This window comes from Pelophylax lessonae (assembly GCF_965119305.1).
Source record: "Pelophylax lessonae genome assembly, chromosome: 7".
In the NCBI taxonomy this organism is placed as follows: domain Eukaryota; kingdom Metazoa; phylum Chordata; class Amphibia; order Anura; family Ranidae; genus Pelophylax; species Pelophylax lessonae.
In genome coordinates, this window is record NC_138774.1 from 248,788,196 (window position 1) to 248,810,166 (window position 21,971).

A 21,971-nucleotide genomic window follows, 5' to 3' on the forward strand; every position below is an offset into this window, starting at 1 on the left:
TAGGCTGGGGATGATCCGAGAGGTCCGCCAGATATAGCTCATAGCCGTATACCAAGGGATGATAGATAGACAAGGCACATAGCGTAATACTGTCTAGGAGGTTTATTCAATATAAAACAGAGAGGTACTCACAATCAGAAATAAGTAAACAAGCACAGGTACGAGTGTGGAGCGCGATGTGGTCCAAGCCTCGTTCTCTAGGACGTATTGATTACGAAACGCGTACGGCGTGTCGCGTCACTTCCGGTTCCCGCACATAGAGAACGAGGCTTGGACCACATCGCGCTCCACACTCGTACCTGTGCTTGTTTACTTATTTCTGATTGTGAGTACCTCTCTGTTTTATATTGAATAAACCTCCTAGACAGTATTACGCTATGTGCCTTGTCTATCTATCATCCCTTGGTATACGGCTATGAGCTATATCTGGCGGACCTCTCGGATCATCCCCAGCCTATAGGAGAATAGTAGGATCCACTAATACCCCAGGGATACCTCCAGTTAGGACCTCAGGGACCACTTCAGGGACCCATCGACCCAGGAGGAGGGGAGACACCGAGACCCTTGATTCTTATACACCCGCCTTATACCCCTGTGTGGGGTGGGTGCTTCTGGTAAGTGAGCCTTTTCACCAGAAAGGACCACGCAGCACCCTACCACACGGCACGGGGTCACCCTTTTGAATACAGTGATTGTCACCTACCACTCATATATATATTTTTTCCTGCACAATATACTCAGTCACTGGACTACAGAAATTCCATCATTGGGACTATTCACAGATTGGTTGCACACCAGCACTATTTGGATTGTGTTGGGACTATTCACAGATTGATTGCACACCAGCACTATTTGGATTGTGCTTTCCTTTTAGTATATTCTATTTGTACACCAACACTATTCTGATTGTGTTTTCATTTTATTACATTTTTCTTGTATTTGTATATTTATCCTTTGCATACTAGTTCTTTCCCCAGCTCTTTACAGCACTTTCCATATACTGTATGATACAGTTGGGAATTCTTTGCACGTGCACTACAACACTTTATTTGATAAGCACTTTATCTGCTAAGCACCTTTATTTTGATTAGCACTCATTTGTATTGAGTTATGTTTTAGCATGCAATATTTACGCTAAATTATTTGTCACTGTCACTTTATAGTATTTACAGTTTGTACGATTTTATTGTTTTTTAAATAGGCAGCGCCAACACCCTATCTTTTATTCATTTTATATTTAGTCCCCGGACTAATATTCAGGGAGGCTGCAGCCTACACTTACACACACTATCTATATATTACATTTACTCCACACACTTGTCACTGGGATATATTTTCTTTGCACAATTTTTTTTGGGCATATCCTATTAGAGTCCTCTTGCGCGGAGTTTATACTTCTCAAGTAATGCATCAGACCCTTTCCATCTCAGGCTGGAGCCTGGTTCCCAGATTAATTCGTTTTCAAGTTCATTAGTGTGGATTTTGTGTCATTGGTTAATACCAGCATAAAGTTTTTCAGATGACTGATTTAGGAAGGACATCCATGACACTGGAGGCATAATCAGCCCCCTATGACTGTTTTTGATAATCTCATTTGTTTTTAAACATCTGGTGTGTCCCCCTAGAAAGGCTGATCAAAACATGCATTAGGCCCCTTTCACACTTATGCGACACGATTTTACCGCAATTTTGTGACGCGATTTTGCCGTGACTTTGCCGCGATTTTGAAACCAATGGCTATGGCTATAGACCTCAAACGCATTAATATCGTGCCAAAGTAGTGCAGGAACTACTTTGAAGTCGGTGCGACTTCAAAATGCACAGATATGAATGGGGCTCATTGAAAATAATGGAAAACGACTTGTCATGCGATTTTGCGGTCCAAAATCGCGGGACAAGTCGCACTAGTGTGAAAGGGGCCTTAATGTTTTTACTGCAAAAACAAAATGTCTTGGTAATTTGAAATGGTTGTCATAAATCCCCTCACTTATTTTTGTATGTTCTTCAGTTTGTTGTAAATGTTTTGGGTCACTGACACCCTTTACAATTGCTTACAAACCTGATATGTTTAGCCACTAAGAGCTGTGCCTTTTTATTTGCCTAAACTCTCACCTCCTTCAAGCAGAGCATAGACTATACCTATACGCAGAGAGAAATGTAGGAAGAGCATATATTCAGACATCTGTGGTGTATTCAATTAAGCTACTGGAAAAAAAAGATCTAAATTGTGCAAAAATAATCTTTGTGCTGTAAAAGAGACCATAAACCACAATAAAAACTACCAGTAAGCCAACATAATTTCATGTTATACATATTTTGAATGTGAGCTGAAGTAGCACTTGCATACTAAAAGATGACTTTTTTAAATTCGCTTTCTCACCGCTGCTCCTTTCAATGTTGTGCTGAATGTAATTGCACTTTGTGCAAGGACTGGCTTGATGTTAAAACCCAGAAGCTAAAAAAAAATAACCTATTTATAATATACCTACATTTAATACTGAATTTTGTTTAAGTTCACGTTAGAAATATTTTGTAAAAACTTATTGTGAATTTCAATGTTCTCTAGAATTTAAAGATTGTTTTCTCTACTGAAATAATGAACTTATGCTCTGGAATTAACTCTACTGGCCTTGTTGTTACAGAATTTCACCAATTTGTTTGGACAGCCCCTGGTTTGCCTGCTTTCACCTACAGCATATCCAAAGGCTTTGCAAGGTATGCCTACCCCACATTTTTTAATTGATGTAATTGTGTATATATATATATATATATATATATATATATATATATATATATACTGTGTATATATATATATATATATATATATATATACACAGTGCCTTGCGAAAGTATTCGGCCCCCTTGAACTTTGCGAACTTTTGCCACATGTCAGGCTTCAAACATAAAGATATAAAACTGTAATTTTTTGTGAAGAATCAACAACAAGTGGGACACAATCATGAAGTGGAACGAAATGTATTGGATATTTCAAACTTTGTTAACAAATAAAAAACTGAAAAATTGGGCGTGCAAAATTATTCAGCCCCTTTACTTTCAGTGCAGCAAACTCTCTCCAGAAGTTCAGTGAGGATCTCTGAATGATCCAATTTTGACCTAAATGACTAATGATGATAAATAGAATCCACCTGTGTGTAATCAAGTCTCCTTATAAATGCACCTGCACTGTGAAAGTCTCAGAGGTCAGTTTAAAGCGCAGAGAGCATCATGAAGAACAAAGAACACACCAGGCAGGTCCGAGATACTGTTGTGGAGAAGTTTAAAGCCGGATTTGGATACAAAAAGATTTCCCAAGCTTTAAACATCCCAAGGAGCACTGTGCAAGCGATAATATTGAAATGGAAGGAGTATCAGACCACTGCAAATCTACAAAGACCTGGCCGTCCCTCTAAACTTTCAGCTCATACAAGGAGAAGACTGATCAGAGATGCAGCCCATGATCACTCTGGATGAACTGCAGAGATCTACAGCTGAGGTGGGAGACTCTGTCCATAGGACAACAATCAGTCGTATACTGCACAAATCTGGCCTTTATGGAAGAGTGATAAGAAGAAAGCCATTTCTTAATGATATCCATAAAAAGTGTAGTTTAAAGTTTGCCACAAACCACCTGGGAGACACACCAAATGTGGAAGAAGGTGCTCTGGTCAGATGAAACCAAAATCGAACTTTTTGGCAACAATGCAAAACGTTATGTTTGGCGTAAAAGCAACACCCTGAACACCCCATCCCCACTGTCAAACATGGTGGTGGCAGCAGCATGGTTTGGGCCTGCTTTTATTCAGCAGGGACAGGGAAGATGGTTAAAATTGATGGGAAGATGGATGGAGCCAAATACAGAACCATTCTGGAAGAAAACCTGATGGAGTCTGCAAAAGACCTGAGACTGGGACGGAGATTTGTCTTCCAACAAGACAATGATCCAAAACATAAAGCAAAATCTACAATGGAATGGTTCACAAATAAACATATCCAGGTGTTAGAATGGCCAAGTCAAAGTCCAGACCTCAATGCAATCGAGAATCTGTGGAAAGAACTGAAAACTGCTGTTCACAAACGCTCTCCATCCAACCTCTCTGAGCTCGAGCTGTTTTGCAAGGAGGAATGGGCAAAAATTTCAGTCTCTCGATGTGCAAAACTGATAGAGACGTACCCCAAGCGACTTACAGCTGTAATCGCAGCAAAAGGTGGCACTGCAAAGTATTAACTTAAGGGGGCTGAATAATTTTGCACGCCCAATTTTTCAGTTTTTTATTTGTTAAAGTTTGAAATATCCAATAAATTTCGTTCCACTTCATGATTGTGTCCCACTTGTTGTTTCTTCACAAAAAATTACAGTTTTATATCTTTATGTTTGAAGCCTGAAGTGTGGCAAAATACTTTCACAATGCACTGTGAGTGTAAAGCTTTTATAACAGTGTAAATTTGCTGTCCCCTCAAAATAACTCATACACAGTCATTAACCACTTAAGCCTCGGAAGATTTTACCCCCTTCCTGACCAGGCCCTATTTTGCGATTTGGCACTGCGTGACTTTAACGGACAATTGCGCGGTCGTGCGATGCTGTACCTAAACTACATTGACGTCCTTTTTTTTCCCACAAACAGAGCTTTCTTTTGGTGGTATTTGATCACCTGTGCGATTACTACTTTTTGCACTATAAACAAAAAAGCGTACATTTTGCAAAAATAACAATATTTTTCAAATTTTTTTATATGAAATTCCCCCCAAAAAAATGTAAAAATCAAAATTTTTTAAAAATTGTTTTCTGCTACATATGTTTGGTAAAAAAAATCGCAATAAGCGTATTTTGATTGATTTGCGCAAAAGTTATTGCGTTTACTAACTAAGGGAAAGATTTTTGTCATTTTTGTTGTTTTTTTTTTTTAACAAGTAATGGCGAGCGATCTGCGATTTTTTTTTTTGCGGGACTGCGACATTGCGGCGGACAGATCGGACCCTTGACTGACATTTTTGACACTTTTGGGGGTACCAGTGACATTACTACAGTAATCAGTGCTATACATATGCACTGTTACTGTAAAAATGACACTGGCAGGGAAGGGGTTAACTTTATTAGACATCCAGGGGTTAAGTGTGTCCCTAGGGGCGTGCTTCTAACTGTAAAGGGGCGGGGCTAGTGGTGTAACGACAGAGACATACAATCCTACATAGCAGGACCGTATGATCTCTGTTCTTACACAGGGGAGAATGACAGGTGGCTTTGTTTACATCAGCCGCCTGCCTTTCTCCCTCTGCACCGGATGATCGCGAGTGACCTGCGGACATCGGGTCCGTGCGGGGATGTGCAGGAGCGAGCGGGGGTGGGAGCGCGCCTCCGGCGGCGCGCGCTCGCCCCTTAGAGCCTCACAGGCTAGCGACGTAGTCCTGCGTCGCTTTGCCTGTGAGGGGCTGACTGCCGCAGTAAATATACTGTGGGCGGTCGGCAAGTGGTTAATGTCTATACTGCTGGCAACAAACGTGAGTAAACCCCTAAGTTGAAATGTCCAAATTGGGCCCAATTAGCCATTTTACCTCGCCGGTGTCATGTGACTCAATAGTGTTACAAGGTCTCAGGTGTGAATGGGGAGCTGGTGTATTAAATTTGGTGTTTTCGCACGCACTCTCTCATACTGGTCACTGGAAATTCAACATGGCACCTCATGGCAAAGAACTCTCTGAGGATCTGAAAAAAAGAATTGTTGATCTACATAAAGATGGCCTAGGCTATAAGAAGATTGCCAAATCCCTGAAACTATGCTGCAGCACGGTGACCAAGACCATACAGTGGTTTAACAGGACAGGTTCCACTTAGAACAGGCGTTGCCATGGTTGACCAAAGAAGTTAAGTGCACATGCTCAGCATCATATCCAAAGATTGTCTTTTGCAATAGACTTATGAGTGCTGCCAGCATTGCTGCAGAGGTTGAAGGGGTGGGGGGTCAGCCTGTCAGTACTCAGACCATACGCCGCACACTGCATCAAATTGGTTTGCATGGCTGTCGTCCCAGAAGGAAGCCTCTTCAAAAGATGTGATGCACAAGAAAGCCCGCAGACAGTTTTCTGAAGACAAGCAGACTAAGGACATGGATTACTGAAACCACATCCTGTGGTCTGATGAGACCAAGATAAACGTATTTGGTTCAGATGGTGTAAAGCGTGTGTGGCAGCAACCAGGTGAGGAGTACAAAGACAAGTGTGTCTTGCCTACAGTCAAGCATGGTGGTGGGAGTGTCATGGTCTGGGGCTGCATGAGTGCTGCTGGCACTGGGGAGCTACAGTTCATTGAGGAAACCATGAATGCCAACATATACTGTGACATACTGAAGCAGAGCATGATCCCCTCCCTTTGAAGACTGGGCTACAGGTCAGTATTCCAACATGATAACAAACCCAAACACACCTCCAAGACGACCACTGCCTTGCTGAAGAAGCTGAGGGTATAGGTGATGGACGGGCCAAGCATGTCTCCAGACTTAAACCCTATTGAGCCTTGAGCCTCTTTGGGGCATCCTCAAACGGAAGGTGGAGGAGCACAAGGTCTCCAACATCCACCAGCTCCGTGATCTCATTATGGAGGAGTGGAAGAGGAATCCATTGGCAACCTGTGAACCTCTGGTGAACTCTATGCCCATGAGGGTTAAGGCAGTGCTGGAAAATAATGGTGGCTACACAAAATATTGATAATTTGGGTCCAATTTGGACATTGTCACTCAGGGGTGTACTCACTTTTGTTGCCAGCGGTTTAGACAATAATGGCGTGTGTGTGTTGAGTTATTTTGAGGAGACAGCAAATTTACACTGTTATACAAGCTGTACACTCACTACTTTACATTGTAGCAAAGTGTCATTTCTTCAGTGTTGTCACATTAAAAAGATATAATAAAATATTTACAAAAATAGGAAGGGTGTACTCACTTTTGTGAGAAATTGTGTATGATATATATCTACACTCTGCATATGCTTTAAAGTATACCTGTCAGGAGGGAAGTATTAAAAAAAAAAAAAAAAAGCACAGTATACCTGTCAGGAAACTTGCAGCTGGTATCACTGCTGCTGGCACTCAGCGCGTGCACTTCCAAGCTAGGTTATGTGCGTTCATAGGAACACAGCAACGGAATCTATAAATTCATAAAGTGAGAGGAGTGGTGCTGCAGCTGAGACAGTGCTGGAGGTGATGAGAGGAGCCAGGTAAATGTTTTGGGACGAGGAGAGGGTTGGAAAAGTTAGGGGGTGTTTTTTTCTTTTTTTTTTTACCTTAATGCAGAGAATGCATTAACATAAAAACAATTGACTTTAGAACCACTTATAATGCCTTGGGAGCTCTAAACTCCAGGTCAGTCTGATATGCAAATTCCTGAACCTACCTTTGGCCACATCAGTATGATAGGCAGGCTTACAAGTCAATTTGAAAATGTTGTAGGAGCTGTCCACCTCTTTATACTTTTGGAAAGTGTTGGAATTTTCCATGTTCAGCACACCCAGGGTTAAGGATTTCCAGGGTTCTTGTTAAATTGTTTAAAAGTATTTAGATGTGTAGGCAGTTACATCACTTTTTATAACTGACAGGCATACTATAAAGAAAATACAATGAAAATGTTTTATATGAATTTTAGAGCTTTTGGTATTGTAATGTCCTATTGTGGTTCTCTAGGTGAGAAATCCTACTTCTAATGGAACCACCTATCCATGGGGGCATTTATTTGTCAGTCAACAAAAACAAAGTACCTCAGGGCGTTCTGTCATGATAGATGTTATACTGTTTAGGGACACTATGTCCTTTAAGCCCCTTTTAAATGATGTTAATATGTTCATTTAAACATACACTGAGAGGTCTTGTGGCCTAGCTAGAAAGAGGAGTGCCCTGTCACAGGTCATTGAAGAAGGAATATAGATGAGATTGTAAGATCTCAGAGTACTTTCTATAGTATTGGCTTGAATAACCATCCGGACCCAGTGCCTTTGTCGGGTTGGGGCATTTAATAGCTGCAGCTGCTACCACTTCTGTAAATTCGGCTTCCATTAACTCAATATGATCCTGCGCTAGTTGAGGAAGAGGGAAATCAGTGAAGAAACTGTCGGCCTGGGTGGCGGACAATGAGGCCGGGGGAGCATAGAAATCAGAGTAAAATCAAAGAATTCCTTCTAAATCAGCTGCAGGTTCTGAGTCAAATACCCATTATGTAGATGCAGATTCAGCATGGCTGAAATATATGCTCAAGGAGCCAGCTTTCTCACAAGCAAAGTATTTGGTTTATCGCCTAAGGAGTAATAGCGGAGTCTAGATCATCGTACATACTTTTCCACCTTTGTTGTTAAGCTAAGATTTTGTGCAGTGCGCACTGCGTTGATTTTAGTTCTAAGATCCAAATGAGGATTCGATTTTTGCACCCTCCGAACCCTGTGTAATTCCTCTTCCTGTTGATTGATGGTATGCTCCTAGGCACACTTAGCCCTGGCTACTATTTCGATTCATTTACCCTGGATAGTCGCTTTATGGGCTGCTCAATTGATAGTCAAGGAGGTATCAGTTGGGGCATTTTCACTAAAATATTGGCGTAAAGCTGCTTCCACCTCACGAAAAACAATGGGGTTGTTAAGTAAAGAGGCATTAAGTCGCCACATTAAGGGTCTTGGTCTCGTCCAGAACTCGGATACAGTCATTCAGATCAGTGAATGGTCTGACCTGCAGGTGGTAAGTATTTGTGCACAGGTGATGAAGGAAAGTAGTGGGGATAGGGTAAATAGATGGTCTATTCTGGAGTATGTTTTTTGGACATGAGAATAAAACGTGTAGTCCCTAGTCGGGGTGGTTGTCTCTCCAAACATCGATAAGATAATAGGCATGCAATATATGGGCCAAGTTATTGCTCTGCTACGGGACATGTTTCAAGGTTACATAGTTACATAGTAGGTGAGGTTGAATAAAGACAATAGTCCATCCAGTTCAACCTGTGTAGGTGTGTGTGACTGTAATCATCTAACATAGCCTTTAATCTCCTGATCCTTGAGATGCAAGTCTAAGAGTCTTTTGAAAGTCACCATACTACCCGCAGAAACCACCTCTTGTGGTAGACAATTCCACAATCTTGTAGCCCTAACAGTAAAGAACCCCCCACGTTGCCTGAGGTTAAAACGCTTCTCCTCTAATCGCATTGTATGTCCTCGAGTCCTCATGCAATTCCTTCGAATGAACAGCTTTTTTTCTAAGCTGAGATCCCCATTAAGATATTTATAAATTGCTATCATGTCCCCTCTCAGACGTCTCTTCTCCAGGGAGAATAAATCAAGCGATTGCAGACGCTCCTCATAATCAAGGTCCTCCAATCCCCTAATTAGTTTAGTTGCCCTTCTCTGCACTTTCTCCAGCTCCAACACATCCCTCCTGAGGACTGGCGACCAGAACTGGACAGAATACTCCAGATGCGGTCGGACCAGAGTTTTATAAAGTGGAAGGATTATAGTCTTATCTCTGGAATACATCCCTTTCTTTATGCATGCTAATATTCTGTTGGCTTTGGAAGCTGCCGCTTGACATTGCATGCTGTTGCCTAATCTATCATCAACCAAGACTCCCAGATCTTTCTCCATTTTTGATTCCCCCAAGGGTTCCCCTCCTAACGTGTATTGTGTTTTTATGTTTTTAGTCCCCAAGTGCAAAACCTTACACTTCTCTACGTTAAACCTCATTTGCCATGTCGTTGCCCACTCCGTAATTTTGTCCAGGTCATTCTGTAGGATATCTGCTTCATGCTGTGCAGTTATTGCCCTGGCCAATTTTGTGTCATCTGCAAAAACTGATAACGAACTACTGATCCCGTCCTCAATGCTGTTTATGAATAAATTGAACAAGGTCGGTCCCAAGACTGAGCCTTGGGGGACCCCGCTTACCACCTCAGACCAGTCTGAGTATGCGCTGTTTATTACCACCCTTTGGACACGGCCTTTTAGCCAGTTCCGTATCCAAGAGCAAACCCTGCTGTCGATACCTGCAGACCTTATTTTATAAATTAAGCGCTTGTGGGGAACTGTATCAAACGCCTTAGCGAAATCCAAGTACACCACATCCACTGGTCTGCCCCTATCTAGCTCACAGCTCACCTCCTCGTAGAATGCTAAGAGATTGGTTTGACAAGAACGCCCATTTGTAAACCCGTGCTGGTTACTACTGATGATGTTGTTGTCTTTAGCATATTCTACGATATAGTCCCTTATCATCCCCTCCAAAAGTTTACAAATTATTGATGTCAAGCTGACAGGCCTATAATTTCCCGGGATATGCCTCTGGTCCTTTTTGAATATCGGAATCACGTTACCCTTCCTCCAATCCCCTGGTACATCTCCTGTCCTAATACTGTCAGCAAAGATCAGGAACAGTGGTCTAGATATAACCATACTGAGTTCCTTGAGCACTCTCGGATGTACGCCATCCGGGCCTGGTGATTTGTTTGTGTTAAGTTTATCCAGTCTTTCCCTGATTTCACCCTCTGTTAGCCATAGAGGCAAGTCCTGTGTATTACTACTAACCAAACAGTCGTGGTCAGTGTACCCCTCCTTTTCCTGCGTAAAGACTGACGAGAAAAAAGCATTCAGCACGGTTGCTTTTTCAGTGTCCTCTGTAACCATCCTCCCATCATCGTTAATTATGTGTGCAATATGCTCTGCCCTAGTTTTTTTGCTGTTGATATATTTAAAGAATTTCTTTGGGTTTTTTTTACTATCCTCCGCTATTTGTCTCTCAAAGTTGATTTTAGCCATCTTGATTTCGTGTTTACACTTCTTATTTGCCTCCTTGTATTGCTGGAAGGTTGTTTTGATTAAATTGGATTTGTCCATAATTTGGTTCATGGAAATATTGCTATCCCCCCCCCCCCCCCAAGGATTATGTGGCCCGCCACATGAGGCACCAGGACCTCAAACATATTTCGGAAGAAGGCGGTCTGTCCTGTATTGGGGGAAAAGTAGGAAATAAATTTGACAACATGTTCATTCATTTTCCCTCCTACCATATTGTTCCTGCCCCATTTTGTCCCGTATGAGCATGGTAGGTGTGTAGGGTACTATTTTCACCATGTCTTGTTTCTTGTCTGGGCCATTTGATAAACAAAAACTGGGGTATTTGGCATTAAGTATTTAGAGGAGGAAGTACAGGAAAAATGAGTCTCCAGAAGTAGCAAGACACCAATATTCCAATGTGCTGAAACAAATGTCCAATTTCAATCCTATTCTTCCACCGTGTTTCCCCACAAATTAAATGTAGGATCCAAGTGTTGGAAATCAAAATCGTGCTCTGTTCAATTCAAAAGAAATGTGTGTGACTCCCACCACCTTAAGGGTTTTCTCCTTACCCGACGGATAAAATCAAGGTGCAAATAATCCCAAATAAATCCCTGTGTGAGAAAAGGATCGCCAGTACTGCAGGTTCCCCCAGCGATGAGGACAAAAATATGAGCCTCTTACCAGAGAAGAATATCACTACGCTTGAAATGTATCCCACTAGGGGGTCTCCTTTCCTCCAACAGCAGCAGATTTAATTGTAGATGATCTGTTCTACAGTTACTTCTTGCATCTCCTTTCTGGTGCCCCCATTCAGCTCAGCTCACATTCAAATGTGGCAGGCTTTTTTAAAAGTTATAGCGCACCATATATTTTCAACATTTATAATTTTTCCATATTAGGTTTAAGGATTTTGGTTGCAGCTTTAACACTTATCAGCGCACCCATCAAACCATTTTCACTTGTTTTTGGGTAGGCCAAGGTCTTCCTGAATGCACCTCAGTCGCTGCTTGGCATGGATTGAATGGGGGAAATGGCCTGAGCCATATAATTCAGCATGCCAATTATATCAAGCAAAGCTCTCTGGTTTGACAGACCATCATTTACCCCAAGTTGGAGGGTGTGTGCCATGCAACTAAGGTCTGACATTTCAGCAAGCTTCATTCCTTTCACCATGTCCGCTCCGCTGTCTCGAAGCACAAGCATCACTCGGTCTTTGGTGATTCCCCAGTTTTCAAGCATGCCTAGAAACCTTTCTCTATTGTACTCCCCAGTGTGGGATCCTTGCATCACTTTTGTATTCAACAGCAAATGCCTTCTTGTCCATCCGCTGTCAATGAAGTGGCATGTAAGACTCATTAGTGACTCTGTTTGTCCTGACCAGCAGTCAGTCGTGAATGAGAGTGAGTTTCCAGCATTCTCTGGTTTTAGCATAGCCTTTACTTTCTCAATGACCTTTTGGTGAATCTTTCCCAGCATTTCGGTTCGATAATGCTTGTCACTCTTCAGTGTGTACCTTGGCTTAACTATGGACATCAACCACTTAAATCCAGAATCAGACACCATTGCAAATGGTTGGGTATCAGTGACCATCATCTTTGTGATTACTCCGTCCAGCAGTTGGGATCTTCCATCCCAATTTAGCCACCTGTTTTTTTTCTGAAACATATCTGTTATTGTTGCCTGGTATACTGGTATTTCACCTTGTGATTCATTGTGTTTTTTCTGTGCTGCATGATATAATTTAACATGATAAACTCTTAGATGGGCCCAAAGATTTGATGTATTTTTGTTTTTTGCAATTGCTGATCCCATGCTTACATTGTTTGTGCATGTGTTGCACACTGCTGCTTTTTCTGGAGATGAGAAATAGTCCCAGATCACACTTTTACTTTTTCTGTCTGCATCTATCTCCATTGAAATTTGAAAGACACTACTGAAATTGAATATAGGGTTAAAAAAACTTGCTGCCTGGCACCCTGTGTTAATGAGTGACTGGCACCCTGTGGTGGGTGGCTGGCTGCCTGGCACCCTGTGGAGGTGGGTGGTGGGTGGCTGGCTGTCTGGCACCCTGTGGTGGGTTGCTGGCTGTCTGGCACCCTGTCATGTGTGGTTGGCTGTCTGGCACCATGTGGTGGGTGGCTGGCTTGCTGGCACCCTGTGGTGGGTGGCTGGCTTGCTGGCACCCTGTGGTGGGTGGCTGGCTTGCTGGCACCCTGTGGTGGGTGGCTGGCTGTCTGGCACCCTGTGTTGGATGGCTGCCTGGCTTGCACCCTGTGGTGGGTGGCTGGCTGGCTGGCACCCTGTGGTGGGTGGCTGGCTGGCTGGCACCCTGTGGTGGATGGCTGGCTGTCTGGCACCTTGTAGTGGGTGGCTGGCTGGCACCCTGTGGTGGGGGGCTGGCTGGCTTGTACCCTGTAGTGGGGGGGGTGGCTGGCACTCTGTGGTGATGGGTGGCGGGCTGTCTGGCACCCTGTGGTGGGTGGGTGGCTGGCAGGTACAGTGCCTGTGGGCTGGCTGGTATAGAGCCTGTGGGTGGGTGGGTGGCTGGCTGGCTGGTACAGTGCCTGTGGCTCGCTGGTACAGGACCTGTGGGTGGCTGGCTGGCACAGGGCTGCTGTGGGTAGGTGTATAGCTGTGTTATACACTCCCGAGAGACTAGTCCCGACTCCAGACGAAGCTGTCCAAGGCGAAGGAGGGGGCCTAAGGAGGCAGAAGGTTAGGCCCGGTGCGCGGAGGCGCGTGGCGCAGCATACGCAATTACATCACAACAATATCGCCAAGAAAACACGGGGGGGCAGAGGAGGACACAGGGGGACAGTTGGGGATGATCAGAGCAGTGGTGAGGATAGCTACAAGCACCGATCTCCGTGTATAGGTTTCAATTAAGCAGCTGACAGCTGCAGGAGGAAGAGAAGGAGAAGTGGCTGTCAGCTGCTTCATTGAAAACTATACAGGGAGATCAGTGCAGCCCACCCCACCACCCCCATAGATCCCAGCATGACATGACTTCCCCCTGCCTCCCCCCTACTGTCTGCGTCACAGCCAAGAAGGAGGAGAAGCTACAAGCCGCTGTGCACTACACTGTGCATGTGTGCAGCATCTCTCACCGGTGGATGCCTGTTACATATACACAGCAGTGCAGAACCTGAGACACCCGCACAAGCCGCAGGGCGGGTGTTACTGGTGCCTGCGCTAGTGCGTGCAGGCAGGCAAGCCATTGGAGCCAAGTGCTGGAACTTATTCCAGCACTTGGCTCCAGTCAAGGACAAAGCCTAGTTTCAACGGGACTTAGATCAAATCCTGAGACAGTCACAGTGATATCCGGGATGGTTGAGAGGTATGCATTTTTATGCTTGGCCGCATGTTTGTGATTTGAACCTAACTTTACAAGGCTAGCATCTACTTCTGTTTGTGTTTATATAGTTGTAAGTGTATGGGCATTTAAAGGGGCAGCAGCCTGAATAAGATTATTAGGCACGTATCGAGTTGGGGTTGGCACCCTCCTATTTTCTTTGTCTGCCCTTTACATGCTGTGTCATGTGACTAGAGCCAAGGAGGAGCTTTTCCTTGGCTCTGAACAGCTGCTGTCACAGGCAGAAGCGGCACTGCAATGCCTATAATGCTACTACAGTACTGCTTCTGCCTGTTTGACAGCACATAAAAAGGGAAAAAAATAATAAAGTTGGCATTCCCTTATGTGGACTACATCCCCTAATTATTTTGAACTGCACCTAAACATACTGAGGCAACAAAGCAGTGACACACATGCATTGCAGCATACTACAATGTGTGGCAACAAACACACTACTTGTCACATTCATTCTGTGCATTAGTCCATTTTGTTCTGAGGGGGACACAATACATGTTAAAAAGAACACACAGAAACAGAGAAGGGTGAATTGTCTTTTATTGTTCTATATTTTTCCATTTAATGTAGCTCAGTATAAGAAATTGTGCCTTGTTTCCTTTTCTCTTGCAGACCTCTCTGAACGTGGGAGTCTTTTTACCCTGTTTTTAAATAACCCACTTATGGCTTTCCTGTTCATCTCTGGCCTTTCCAGTATGCGCAAAGGCCTTTGGGACAAGTGCCAGGAGCACCTACGAAAAATCAACAGGGATATTGCTCAGCTTCTGACACACTCTCGATCCATAGGTGAGAAATGGGATTGTATACCTCTGTATGATCTGTGACTCTGTACAGTAACTAATAATTTATTCAGAAATGTTTTTTTCCCTTTATCATTTATTGAGGGACACAGGAAGTCCTAAATCTTTGTATTATGCAGCCACCTACAGGAGGGCTGGACACTGGAAAGCAAAAAACCTATATGCCGGCCCGGGGTACAATGCCTCCTACTACCAACATAGCTCAGCCTTTTACCGAAAACAAAATCTTCTGCGCTCAAAAGTGATGTGACGGGGGTGGATGTTGTCTAGGATCCCTATTGCACCATGTGAATGCACAGGCCTTGCTGCCCTCCAGGGGTCGGTGGAAACCCAATGAAAACACTGTAGGAAAAAAATGAAAAAGAGGGCGCACCAGCCTTGTGCAATACCCAAGTAACGTTTGTTAATATAAACAGAAGGGCAAAATACCCTTTTCCTTAAAACCGATCTGAGATGTTGCATTGACACACACTAATATAGTAAATAGGTCACATCACATGATCTCCAGACCCCTCCCATTGGTCGGTGGGAATGGGAGTGGTGAGAGAGATTGGTCCACACATTCGTAAACATTGGAGTACCAGTGATAATAGCAAGAACAATAAAAAAATGGAATTGCATTTTTTTTTAAATATAGAAAAAAAAAAAATTCATTAAAAAGGGAGGGGGACCCCAAAGGGGACCTGAATCACTTTTAGTGCAACAATAATGGATTGTACATGAATACATTGCATTATTTGTATCAAACAGTGTTATCAGGCAATAACCATAAAGTGATAGAGCTAAGACAACTCGATCAACTGGTACTGGCAATATAGCAACTATACAAATGTACCTCCCAGACATGAAGTATGAAAAAAATAAAAAAATAACACCACATCGAGTGAAAAATGACTCACTTATATAAGTCCAGGTCCAGGAGGACCACCTACTAACTATGGCTGCCTGTGATCAATAATCTTAGATGCGAACGGGCTGCACTGTGCGGCATAGTGAAGAGTGGATGGTTGCTGCACATGGAATGCACTCCATGGAAAGCACGCTGCTATTAAAGCAAGCCAAGGCGAAGAGCCAGAGCCAAACTGAGGAGCTCAGAATGGTGGCAGGACCCCTGGCATATAAGTCAAGCTCTACAGCCGTTTCACTCCACACGCATCATCAGGAGTAGGACAATATCATTCACTACACCTCTTTTTTATAAGTAACCCCCCACAGGATGTTCAAATTCCATTGTATGGGGACAGCACAACATCACTTCCTGTCCTGGCGCCATTTTTCTTTAAGTCTGTGATGTCATTTCTGGTGCTGGAACCATTTTCTAGTGCCGTCAACATTTTCCTGTGCACCACTGCACAGAGCAGGTAAGTATAACATGTTTGTAATTTAAAAAAAAAAAAGAAAATTAGACTTTAATATCACTTTAAGTGTGTGACTGATGAACTTTTCCCTGAGAAGTTACAGACTTCTGCTATTACTCTCAAGCTAAAGGAGACCCTTTTGGATCATAATGCAGTGCACCCTACTTTGAAGCTCAAGGATGGGCCAATCATTTTTACTAATGTTACTTTTTGGCCTTGGATGTTACAGGACTCCTAAGGCTGCAAAGATCTTTCCTTTGTATCTACTCTTCTAGCTATTTCTGTACCAAGATTGTTCCCCCTAAGCAGCCCAGTCTCCGAAGGGAGGGGATCATGCTCATGCTCTGCTTCAGTATGTCACAGTACATGTTGGCATTCATGGTTCCCTCAATGAACTCTAGCTCCCCAGTGCCGGCAGCACTCATGCAGCCCCGGACCATGACACTCCCACCACCATGCTTGACTTTAGGCAATTCACACCTGTCTTTGTACTCCTCACCTGATTGCTGCCACACACGCTTGACACCATCTGAACCAAATAAGTTTATCTTGGTCCCATCAGACCACAGGACATGGTTCCAGTAATCCATGTCCTTAGTCTGCTTGTCTTCAGCAAACTGTTTGCGGGCTTTCTTGTGCATCATCTTAAGAGGAGGCTTCCTTCTGGAACGACAGCCATGCAGACCAATTTGATGCAGTGTTTGGCAAATGGTCTGAGCACTGACAGTGTTGAAGCACTGACCGTATTGGATACTTGTATTGGAATTTTTGATAATTCTTTGATGTTTTTATAATACTTCTGGGGAATTTTTCCACCTTCTATGTTGTTGAAAGATATTTTCCTAAATAAAACCGTTGATTTTATACCTTGCTACTCCTCTGCTTACTCTACCTGGCCAGCCTATACCTTAAAATCCCTATGGGGCTCCTATTTCCTCCTATCCTTTGAAATAATTTTGGGATGCGGTATCGTGCCTCCAGTAGCCCATGACACCCACCTAATCGTATTATTCCTAAAAAATACGGAGGCACCCAAACAGACAAAAGTTATACAGGATCTTGTGCAAGACTGTCATTTTTATTTAATTAATCCACCCTACCCAGGATAGACGGGGGAATGGCCATGTCTGCAAAAAGACGGACAAGGAGCACAACAATGGGTAGTAGTTGGCTGCAAACAGGGAACAGTAAGTGGGAGTCAATCTGATGCCCAAGTACTTGATGGAGGAGGACACCCAACAATAGAGAAAGTAAGATTGTAATCTCTCACTCCCCGTTGGTGGTCTGGCTTACTGTACGGCCTCAGACCGGTTTGCGTAGGGCCCCTTGGCGCCTGAATGCTTTCTGGCTGAAGCTTTTTCCACCAGATGCTAATATCTCCGCTGAAATCACCCGTTACTTTTTGGATAATATCCAATTTCCTGATTCTCTGATTCACTTTGCCTTTAAGTGCTTCCTTTGAGGCATTTTGATTGCTAACATTAAGAAAGTGCAAAACGCCTCTAAACATTTTGAGGAGCATTTGGCTCAGCGCACCCATGAGTTGGAGGAGGAATATGTTGCCAACCCTTCGGATGCTACGAGGGATGCATGGCTATCTGCACAGAAGGTGTGGGAGGGAGAGATACAGTCCAAAGCGGATAAGAAGCGTTTCTTTGCTAAAACCACATTCTATGAGGAGGGGGAGCGGACAGGCCGCCTGCTATCGCGTATTGTGGGGATGCGCCCCTCAGCTCCCCCCATTGGGGCCCTCAAATTGGTAGGGGGACGAATGGCCAACACGCCTGATACTATTATGATGGAATTGGTACGCTTTTACTCTGATCTGTATTCCTCTAAGGTGTCTTATGCACCGGCGGACCTTCGGCGGTATCTGGATGCAATCACTCTCCCAAGGCTGACGGAGCGTCAGAGCGCGGATCTGGAGGCCCCCATCACCGAGGACGAGCTGAGAGAGGCGGCTGCTCTCTTCCCGGGCTCCAAGGCCCCTGGTGATGATGGCCTCCTGGTCTAAATGTATCAGCAATACTCTGAGGTGCTAGTACCGGAGCTGCTGAGGGTCTTCAAGGCTGCAAGAGAGGTGGGAGCTCTGCCGGACTCCATGACTAAGGCCAGTATTGTTCTATTACTAAAGTCAGGTAAACCAGCATCAGATCCGGGTTCTTATAGACCTATCTCTCTCCTCCCAACTGACGTTAAAATACTTGCAAAGGTTTTGGCTAGGAGGATTAATACCATTATTGCATATATTGTCCACGAGGACCAGGCGGGTTTTATGCCGAATAGGTCCACCGCAATCAATCTCCGCCGCTTGTTTGTAGCCATGCAGACACCGGCGGATAATGCGGGGGACAGAGTGTTGTTATCGTTAGATGCTAACAAAGCGTTCGACAGCGTCAAATGGGACTACTTATGGGATGTCCACTATCCGCGCTCCTGTTCGCGCTGGCTATTGAGCCGCTTGCGGCTACCATTCGATCGCAGGACGCCATAGATGGGTTTCACTTTGGCCCCCTTCAGGAAAAGATTCTGCTGTATGTGGACGACATGCTCCTGCTGCTTGGGGACTCGGGGGCTTCCTTGCAAGCTACCATGGCCACCATAACGGAATTTGGCCGATTTTCTGGCCTCACTATCAATTGGTCCAAGTCGGCCTTACTGCCGCTGGATAAACCGGCGGATCCTCTCCTGGGTACGCTCTGTCCAGTCCCCGTGGTAACTACCTTTAAATATTTGGGGGTGGTGATTTCTGCAGATCCGCTCCACTATTGTAGCTTAAATGTGCACCCGCTCCTTGCTCGGTTTCGCGATACGATTAGGGTCTGGGACAAGCTGTGGTTATCGGTTGCGGGTCCGGTGAACCTGATTAAGATGGTTCTGATGCCGCAGCTCTTGTATTTCTTGCACAATTCCCCAGTGGTTATTACGCTGAAAATATTCAGGGTGGTCAACATGTTATTCAGGACTCTTATATGGCGGGGGCGGGCGGCCCGGATCCGGATTGAGCAACTACAGAAGCCTAGGGATTTGGGAGGCCTTTCTCTCCCTAATCCCTGGATTTATTATTTAGCCTCTCAGCTGCAGCACCTGGTTGGGGCGATGGCTGGGACGGGGGGCGGTCCGGCTCTAAAACTGATGGGGTATTTTACGGGTGCCACTGGCATTCCTGAGGGGTTGGAGGCTCAACTTTTTGCTAAATCCAATAAACTCTACCCTACCTATAGACTTCTTTAGAAGATCTGGGATAAGGCCAAACAGCTACAACTGGTTACCGGATATACTTCTTATAGTCCCATTTGGCATAATCGTTCTTACCCTGAGCTGGACAAGCTGGATCAGGCTGTTAGGTGTCTGACGTATGGGGTGTCCCATCTTAAACACATCCTGCTCAATGGGGAGTTACTGCCCTTTGAGCAATTGCAACTTCGGTTTTCCTTGCCACATAATGTGAAGTACTATTACCTGCAGCTTCGGCATGCGTGCCGGGCTCAACCTTCCTTGTCCCACTCCAGCTTGTCCTCCACACCGGTACTTTTCCTTATGGAGCAATATACCTCTACTAAGGGCTTTATATCAGCTTGTTATGCAGCCCTACTGGGTTCATACTTAGACAGATATCCGTGCAAGGCGTGTGACCAATGGAGCGGAGATGTGGGGGAGGTACCCACTGAGCAATGGGAGGAGGCCTTGGAGTCAGTCAGAATATGTTCACTCAATGTTTCTCATCAGGTATCCCAATTATATATCTTACTACGAGTACATCATACCCCGGCAAAATTACATGCTATGGGTCTCCGCCCGGACAATGTGTGCAATAGATGTGAGAGGGATGTGGGGGACCTTATACACTTATTATGGAGATGCCCGAAATTGCATCGGTATTGGACCTCAGTGACCTCCACTATGAACAGGGTTCTGGGCTTGGCGATTCCTTTGGATCCCAAGCACTGCCTCTTGGGTATACTGGATCACATTATAGATGACTGCTACTTACGGGAGGCAGCGGCGCAAGCTCTGTTTCAAGCCCGACTACTTATTCTGAGACGCTGGATTGATAAGGAACCTCCTACATATAGACTCTGGCTGGAGCAACTGGGCACCACTCTTCGCATGGAGAAATACATTTACTTGCATAGGGGTGCCCCGGCCATGTCTGGGGAGTCTGGTTGAGCTCTCCGGGGATGGCTCCCACGGATCTGATCCTAGATCGCCTGTTACTTTAATTGCTGGGGGTGGGGTAGACCACTGGAGGTTAGATTGGGGGGAATTATTTTGATCTGGGATATGGGACTGTTGCCTTGCGTTATGTTTTTGGTTCAGGCTGTTCTTTGATTCATGCTGTATACTGGCTATGTTGCTGAGATCTGTCTACGATTCTGTGCCTTTTTTTGTAGATGTGCTTTTGATCCAATCTGCTTATTGCAATCTTTGTTTCTATGTGCGATTTCTCAATAAACTTTTTATCTTGATTTAAAAAAAAAAGATTGTAATCTCGCAACCAGGTCAGGATCTAAGGTAACATTGAGAGCTATTGTCTTATATAAATTTATACAGAGTCCTGAAATATCCTATAAATGTGATAAGGCCTTCTGCAGGTTAGGAAGGGAGGTAAGAAGGTTAGTCAAAGTCAGTAAGGAATTGTCTGCAAGAAGGTTTATCTTCTAGTTGCTGCCAGCATAAGGTATTCCGGTGACGTTCAGGCAGGGGCGTTGCTAGGTGAGAAAAAGACCAGGGGCTTCAGCCCAAACCTAAATTTGATAACCCCGCCCCCATTTTAAAGTAAGTCCCGCCCAAGCTTCACCCAATGCCCCATCATAAAATGTTATAAAATGTGACCACACGCATGGTAATCTCTCAACTTTCTAATCTCCACTTTTACTTGTAACTCTTCCCATAAAAGCAATTGAGAGCACCAATTATGGCAATCAGGGTGCCCCATGTAGAAGCCTTTCTGGAGGCTCCTATGGAACTGCTTCAGCCATTTTCGAATTAGGTCCCAGAACATCCACAACACACAAGAGAAATTAATTTCCCAGTAGCCTAGATGAAGCACCAACACCAAATCTTTCAAAATTAGCTGTAACCAGAAAATGTCAGTTCCTCTATGACAGTGTTTCTCAACTCCGGTCCTCAGGGCACACTAACAGGCCAGATTTTAAGTATTACCTTGGGGAGATGCAGACTAGAATACTGCAATCACTGAGCAGCAAATGATATCACCTGTTATTTATTTCAGTTTTCTTGCAAACCTGGCCTGTTAGTGTGCCCTGAGGACTGGAGTTGAGAAACACTGCTCTATGACTTCCTGGGAAAGTTGAACATCAGGAGCTTGTTCAAGAAACCGTGCACAAAGCAAAATGTTAGGCGTTCCTTATCTGACATCACACTAGCAAAAGGTGAATTCTAATTGTCACAGGGTTTAGGGTGCCTTTTTACAGTTTCAGTAAATTAGGTTGAAAGGCTGCAGACTGCAGACATCATACAGGAGATGGTCAGAGACTGCGGACGTGATACAAGAGATGGTCAGAGACTGCGGACATGATACAAGAGATGGTCAGAGACTTCGGACATGATACAAGAGATGGTCAGAGACTGCAGACATGATGCAAGGTATAGTCAGAGACTGCAGACGTGATGCAAGAGATGGTC

At 44.4% G+C, this 21,971-nt stretch overlaps 1 protein-coding gene across 2 annotated transcripts in view; it reads left to right on the top strand.

The window, feature by feature from the left end:
- The window catches only part of SCAI (suppressor of cancer cell invasion), a 630,428-nt gene that overhangs the window by 550,363 nt on the left and 58,094 nt on the right, over nucleotides 1–21,971 (top strand). For both annotated transcript variants that reach the window (XM_082262618.1, XM_082262619.1), the window contains exons 15-16: nucleotides 2,643–2,715; nucleotides 14,777–14,950. In XM_082262618.1, the coding sequence (XP_082118744.1) occupies nucleotides 2,643–2,715; nucleotides 14,777–14,950 (247 nt within the window). The remainder of the gene's footprint in view (nucleotides 1–2,642; nucleotides 2,716–14,776; nucleotides 14,951–21,971) is intronic.